The sequence below is a fragment of the Lontra canadensis genome, unplaced genomic scaffold (assembly GCF_010015895.1).
Source record: "Lontra canadensis isolate GAN:19392208 unplaced genomic scaffold, GSC_riverotter_1.0 scaffold1089, whole genome shotgun sequence".
NCBI classification, from domain to species: Eukaryota; Metazoa; Chordata; class Mammalia; order Carnivora; family Mustelidae; genus Lontra; species Lontra canadensis.
This window is the reverse complement of record NW_022632073.1, coordinates 1,311-8,788: the sequence shown is the minus strand read 5'-3', so window position 1 is coordinate 8,788 and position 7,478 is coordinate 1,311. Positions and strand designations below refer to the sequence as shown.

The window sequence follows — 7,478 nt, the reverse complement described above, 5'->3', positions numbered from 1 at the left end:
AACCTCTATGCCTTTGAAGAAGACTTCCGCTGAAAAAACAAAGTAATTTTCTCATAATGCTGAGAAAGACCTACATCTGAAAAAGTCACGACTTGCCTGTAATTATCAGCATTCATTAATGAATTTAATTATAATGAGTTAGATGGGGTCTCATGGTTGAACTTGCTGAAAATATACCTGAACTATTCTGTAGATGGGCAGATCAGTCTCTATGGACGAGGGAAGGTAGAACACCACTGACAGTAACACGGTTGGGGGGGGGGTCCCAAAGCCACATCTAGGAGCTGTGTGAGCTCCGGCAGGACCCGTAGCCTCTCTGTATCTCAGTTTCCTCATTGTCAAAATATCAGCTAACAAGAGGACCTGTGTCGAAATGCTGCTGAGGAGAGTAAAGCAGTAAGTACAAGAGTAGAGCTCCAAGTGGGGTCTGGCAGATGGGAAGTGTTCAGTACAATTCAGCTAATGATGACTATTAACCGTGATTGAAAAACTCATGTCTGACCCTCCACTCTTCAACAGCAAACTCACATTTAAAATCAGTACAGGAATGCCTATCATTTAATAGCCAACTCAGGAAGGAATGAGGAAAAGCCAGAGAGAACACAGAGGGGAGTTTTCAGAGTGAGAGAGAAAGATAAACCGAGAAAGACAGGAATGGAAGGACAAGAAGAGCCTGCCTGTGGGGCACTAGACGCCCACAGTGTGAACTCACCCCCAGGGCAGGCACTTGAGTGGGGAGGCCTGCCACTCTTGTCGTTGGGAAGGGAAGAAGTGGTCTGTTTTCAGGTCATTCCTAGAGTGCAGAAGAAAGACCAAGGCAGGCGGAAAAGACAAACAGCTGTCCAGAAGACAGGAGCAGTTGGCTCAGGATAAAGTGTTGGGGCAGAGTCAGGGCTGGCACGGTACCCCGCCCGGGGAAAGTTCTCGCCCCATGGGAGGCATCCCACCCGGCCTGCCGCCAGCGCTGACGTTCGGAAAGCTTAGCGGGATGGCGAGGGAAAGCCCGATGGCTCACCGGGTCTCCGCCGCACACATAAAGCCGCCATGGAGGGCGCAGGCACCGCTGTCGGAGGTGGGCACCACGCCGGGGCCAGTGGGAGGCCCGTCCCGCTGCCGCACCAGGGAGGCACCCAGGGCACTTCGCAGGGGGGCGGCGAGCGCAGAGAGGCCGACGCAGAGAGGGGGTCTCCGGGCTCCTGGTCTCTCCCGCCACCGCCACCGCCACCGCCATCGCCACCGCGTGTGCTGGGCGCCCGCGCTCTGAGCATCAGTCGGTGTGCGAGGCCCAGCAGAGGCAGGGGCTGGGCGTCTTGCCTGCCGTCCGTCGCTTTCTGCAGGAGCAGAGATGGGGCGGAGGGGCGGAGCCACCATGGCCGTGGCGCTGTGGGTCTTGGTGACAGCGGGCGAGGCGGCGGACCCCGGCGTGGCGACGCCCCGGCGCTGCCTCCTCTCCCACTACCGCTCGCTGGATCCCAGGGCGCTGGCGGCCGTCAAGGCGCTGAGGGACCGCTACGTGAGTGATGCCCAGACGTCCCCACCCGGTCCCCCGAGCCCGAGGGCCCGCCGGGCCCCAGCCGCTGGTCCCGGTGTGCGGCGGCCCTGGCGCTCTAGCGCCCTAGCGCCCCGCAGGGCGGCTCGGATCTCGGGCCAGGATTCTGAGCAGCAGATGTTGCGGGTCGCCGCGGGGAGCGGGCGGGAGCACCCACCGCGCCTCTGGGCCAGTGCCCCGAGGGCGCCCCCTGCAGGCGGGCTGGGCTCCACGTCGGACCAAAGGGCGGGCTGCGCGAGGCCAAGCGTCGCGGGGTGCCTTCAGCCAGCGTTCGCGCCTTGCGAGAGCGGCGCGGTTGCGTGCACAATCCGCACAACCGTCCCGGCCAGGCGCGTCCCACGTGCAGGAATCCCCGCCGCCGCAGCGCTTCGGGGGCCTGGCGAGGAGGCCCAGCGTCACGCCGGCCCTTGTCCCGCAGGAGGAGGAGACGCTGAGCTGGAGGCCGCGCAACTGCTCGTTCCGCCCCAGGAGGGATCGTCCGCGGCCCTGGGTAGGGGGGCGAGCCGTCGCGGGGGATGGGGGACGGCGCGGGTCGGGGGCACGGCCTCGCTAACTGGCGTCCGCTCCCCCCGCAGTCGTGCGCGCGCCTCCGCGTTGTGGTCCGGGACCTGGCGGACTCCCAGGCGGTGCTGAGCCGCCTGCCGAGCCCTGATCGGTTCCCCGGCACCGGCCCGACCCTGGAGCTGCTGGCGGCCGCGCGACGGGACGTGGGGGCCTGCGTGAGTGCCGCCCGCGCCCCCGGCCCCTCGGGTCCTCCCAGCTCTCTCTGCGCCCCCGGCCTCCAGCCCAGGCCCACCCGCTTGGCCGGTCTGTTCCGCAGCCACGATTCGCGTGGTGTCGGTGTCCCCCGATCCGGGCTTTGGTCTGTGGCTGGGAGGGTCGCGGGCAGAGTGGCCGGGACACTCGCTTCTTCGCCGTCTCCATGGCCCTCGTGTCCCCCCTGCAGCTCGAGCTGGTCCGGCCGGGCTCGTGGAGGAAGTCCCTGCGGCCACCGAGGAGGCGTCCCCCAACACGGAGAGCTGTGAGTGGAGCAGGCGGTGGGGCAGTTAGACCGCAGGGAGGACCGTGGGAGGTGGAGGCGGGCTGGGAGCTCCGACTCTGAGCGGTGAGGGGACTTTGGAGGGGACTTTGCCCGAAAGGGAATTCCTGGTTCAACCCGGCTCCGCCTCCTTCCCGGGTTCCAGGACTCGCCTCGGTGCCACGAAGCCAGTGTCATCTTCAACCTCCTGCGCCTGCTCACGTGGGACCTGAAGCTGGTGGCGAACTCGGGGCCTTGTCTCTGATCCCCGCGGCGCCTTTACCTGGGACCCGCGGGTCTGCAGGCGGCCGGCTGCGGGGGGCTGCCTTCTGCTGGCCCCCTGGAGCAGGCGGGTGTCTCAGCCAGTGGGCACTGAGGCTCGGGGGACTCAGCGTGCGTTGGCCGGACCTCTACCCACCTGCCCTGAGGGCCAGAGGGGCGAGTGTTTTTCGCAAGACCAGACCGAGTTTCCCCGGGGTGCAGCGATATTCCCGTGGGACGAGATGTCAATGATCCTCCAGGCGCCTGGTATGGCTGGAAGAGGCGATCGATCATGGAGTCTGCCTTGGTCACTGACCCCCCCCCCCCCCCACCACGTACCAGCGACCAGTTTCTCCTTCTGTGGTTACCAGAACCCCAGAGGTCCTCTTCCAGGACAGGTCCCACCCCGGATTTGGATCTTCAGCTCCCACTTCGAGATTGTATTAATCTGTGACTCTTGAATCTCCCCAGTGGGGAGGCCCCATACATTCCCTGAGGGGTTTGGTAGGGAAAGATCCTAAAGTTCTTAAGTTATTGTAGTTTTTGGATTCTGTTACTTATGGATGTTTTGTATTTGCAAAATTCCTGTGTTTATGTGCCATTCTGTCTGCTGGTGTTAATGTATTGTCAGTTATTAAACATTATTGCATTTTCGTTGGTTGTTTCCCCTGTGACCATTTTGGGGTGTACTGTTCAGTAAAAATGCTGAGCCAAGGAGATCAGGTAACTTGAATTTCAGTTCTGACCTTGCCATTTAATTACGGAGTAACTCCAGGCAAATTCCTTCTCTCTGAGCCTTGGTTTTCTCATCTATACAATGACATTATTTTATATGTATATGTCCTATACAAGGACATACTGTCCTTGCAAGTGAATAATGTACGTTGAAATTGTATTTATAAAGCTTCCAGGTGAGGTCATAGTGTGGTCTTAATAAGTGGTCTCCATTAAAGAACCACATACACATAAGTGCACAAACAATTGTACTTTTTTTTTTTTTAACTTGTCCAGATTTGTGGGCTGGCAATCTTTGTTGCTAAGTGCATGCCTCATTCTCAAGGTCACACGGCTATGAGGGTAAAAGCCAGGTCTGAACCCCGGACCCTTTAGTTCCAGGGTGTGGAAGTGCTCTTAACCACCCCACTGAACTGCCTTTGTAAGAAAAACAAGTATGAAGTTTAGGAATTTTGAGATAAAATGTCAGTTTTCCGAATTCGTGGTTGAGATGCAAGGTCTTCTCCCCTGATGGAAGGCCCCTGCAATTAAATTAACAGAAATTAACCAGTGCACTGAAAGATGAGTTGGGTACATCCCTGCTCTTGGTTTTGAAACATTTTTTATATGTCAGAGCTCAATGATTTTTCCCAGCTGAGGACTTCTCTCTACCCTGTCTCTGGAGTTATGGATGAGGGAGTCAAGTGTCAAAAAGGACTCAACTCCTTCTCTCCCCCAAAATTCATCACCTCCAGGTCAGAGGATCTAGCAACACAAAGGTCAGAGACTATAGTGGATACCATCTAGGTGCAAGACAAAATTCATTACCATCCAGTCCTCATCACTTACTTGCTGTGTGACCTTGGGCAGGTCTCTTAACCTCTCTGAGTCCCTGCAGGTTACTTCTTACTTACAAGGTGTGTTTGGTGTTAATGTAGGTATTCAATTCTACATTGTGGCAAAACCTCTGTGACCAGGTGAGACATGTAAGTGCTCAAGAAAATGGGGGTGTCTCTGTTTTCCTTTTGCACGACTGTTGCCTTTATCTACAAGGCTCCTCCCTCGGATCTTCACATAGCTCCCTTCCCCACTTCCTTTAGGACTTTGCTCAAACGCCATTTTCTCAGGCCACCTCATGAATACAAACTCCCTCCTGCTCTCTGCTTTCATCTCTGCATGATGTCTCCCCCCACCCATTTTCTGTTTCCTGACATAATACATACCGTTTGCTCCCCACTCTCCACCCCCCTCCCCCTGCCCACAACACTGTCTGTTACACCTCTCTAGTAATGAACTCTGTGAAGGATTGTTCTATGTATGTTTCTTTGTTTTCTGTGCTCAATTCCTGGCACTTTGGACAGTGCCTGGGACTAAATAAGTACTCAGTGCATAAATAAAGGCATTTGTCACAACAGAGCTGATTCCCTTGAGGGTCATGGGCACACCCCAAATCCTTAGCAGAGCGTCATAGTCCTGGGTCCTTCCGTGCCTGGACAAGGAAAGATGTTCGTGGAGTCTCTCCTCCTCCCCCTTTCTCTCTCTGTGAATAACAGGTGGGGACAGGTGGGGGGAGAGCTGGGGTCCTCTCTTAATTCTTGGCTGTTTTGCTTTTCTGACTCTCTCTTCCTGTGCTCAGCACCCTTCCCCCTCCCCTACACAGACTCCCTCTTGGAAGTGCCAAGTTCTTTGTGGCACCAGCCCCTAAGGGTGCCTTTTCCCTCCCTTCCCTGCATGAGGGCATCCCACAGAAAGGGAAGTCCCTCTGGGTCCCTCCCATCCCAGGCCTGAATCTAACCCCTTTCCGGCACCGTGAGTCCTCCTGGCAGGGCCGGAGCTGCCCCAGCCCTGACGATTCATCTTCCGAACTCACCTTCACGCAGGTAAACACTGAATCAGAGTTCAGTTTCTCTTTCGCTCCCGCTCCCGAGGCTCAGCTGGCTCTGGGCTTTCCCGGGCTGGGGCCTCCCCTGGTGGTGGATGTCGACCTGGGGCTGTGTTTTCACTTTTCCTACATCAGCTGGAGTTGCCCATCTGTCCTGGTTAAAAGCTGCACCATGGGGCTCAGGCAGGAGTCACACAGACGAAGCTGGAAGTTCAGAGACACAGACAGGACAGTCTCCAGGGTTCCAGAGGAGGACACTAAAGTCAGAGACACCCACCGAGACTGAGTGAGGATCCCAGGCGACAGCCTCCGAAGGGAACATCCGGATTCTCCTATTGGCTGAAGGAGAGGAGCATCCCGGAATGAAGCTGGGTGAGCCCCCTAGCATGGCCCGTGACCCTCACCTCACCCTCAGCGCCTGATGCTCCCTGACCCCTCTCCTTTCTGTCCTTCCGCATCACAGATATGGCCATGGGCTGCCTGCCAGTGCTGATAGCTATGGTGCTGACCCGGACGGAAGCAGTTCCTGGCCCCAATCCCCTCGGGGTCTTCCCTGATGCAGGGGGCTGCCACTTGGCCCAGTTCCAGTCTCTGTCCCCGCAAGAGCTGCAGGCCTTCAAGAAGGCCAAGGACACCTTTGTGAGTTTCCTCACAGTCCCGCCTCCTGTGGGCTAACCTTCCCCTCTCCTCCCACCTCTCTGGGTCACCATGCTGCTCTCCCCCAGAGGAGGACATGCACCCTTCCCTCGCTGGGCTAACCTCCCCCAGGCCCTTGGTGGGCAGACTCAGGGTCCCCCGGGGTCGAGGTGCTTCTACCCTCCTTTTACAAGTTAACTTCCGTTCCTCCTGCTGTTAGCATCATCTGGTCCTACTGGATGTCCTCCCCTCTGTCCCACCTACTGGGGGCTGACCTCTGCCTTTGCTCTCCAGGAAGAGTCGCTCTCCCTGAAGGCTTGGAGCTGCCGCCCCCGCCTCTTCCCCAGGACCTGGGACCTACAGCAGCTGCAGGTAAGGGACAGTGAGGCCCACCTCTGCCCTCTCCTGCTCCTCCTCTTCTGGCTCCTTAGGCGGCCCCTTCATCTCCTTCCCACGTGTCCCTCTTCTCATTCTCCCCCACCAGCACCACACACGGCTTCCCCTCCCTGAGCACACTGGCTGTGCCCTCTCACCTGTCCCCTGTCAACTTTGCCTGGCCCTTCCTCAGTCCTCCCCACCTGTCCTCTCTCGTGTGCAACTCTCACCTGTCTCCCTCTCCCATCCTCAGGTGTGGGAGCGCCCCATGGCCCTGGAGTCCGAGGTGGCCTTGACCCTGAAGGTCCTGGAGACCATGGCTGACAGGTCCCTGGGGAGCATCCTGGACCAGCCCCTTCACACGCTGCGCCACATCCAGTCTGAGCTCCAGGCCTGCGTGAGTGCTCAGGGCACCTGGGTCCTGTCTGCGCTCTGACCGCCTGAACCTCCCCCTCCAACATAGGCCCCCGCCTCACACACCACCCTTCTCTGCCCACAGGTGGAAGCTCAGCCCCCAGTAGGACCCCGGCCCCGAGGCCGCCTCCACCACTGGCTGCACCGGCTCCACGAGGCCCCAAAGAAGGTGGGTGACTAGGGAGGGCCAGTGTCTGGGGACAACTGGGAGCCCAGATGATGGACAGCCAGTGACCCAGCCGTTACTCCCCATAGGAGCCCCTCGGCTGCCTGGAAACCTCTGTCATGTTCAACCTCTTTCGCCTCCTTACGCGGGACCTGAAATGCGTGGCCAGTGGAGACTTGTGTGCATGATCCCCGAGACCAACCTGTACTTGTCCCGACATCCCAGATAGTACTTATGCAGCAGCCACTTTTCTTAATGTATTGCCACCAAATCATTATTTATTATTTATGTGCAGGGATTCTTAACGTGGACCCAATAAAATGTTTATTTTTCTACTTTGTATAAAAGTTTTGCAAATAAAAAAGTGAAAGAAATAACCCTCTTTGTAGTGTGGGATTGTGGGTTTGTGTGGAATAAGTTTTTAGGTTTTTTTGTTTTTCTGGGGTTTTGTTGTTGTTGTTTT

The 7,478-nt window shown here is 57.4% G+C and overlaps 1 protein-coding gene and 1 pseudogene across 1 annotated transcript; both read left to right on the top strand.

The window, feature by feature from the left end:
- Positions 1-1,345: 1,345 nt before the first annotated feature.
- Positions 1,346-3,028, top strand: LOC116863408 (annotated as a pseudogene).
- A 2,758-nt stretch (positions 3,029-5,786) lies between these two features.
- LOC116863407 (interferon lambda-3-like) lies at positions 5,787-7,203 on the top strand. Its single transcript, XM_032850862.1, has 6 exons — positions 5,787-5,796; positions 5,888-6,063; positions 6,355-6,432; positions 6,689-6,832; positions 6,935-7,018; positions 7,105-7,203. Exons 1-6 carry the CDS (start codon positions 5,787-5,789, stop codon positions 7,201-7,203), a joined length of 591 nt encoding a protein of 196 aa, XP_032706753.1.
- The last annotated feature ends 275 nt before the right edge of the window (positions 7,204-7,478 follow it).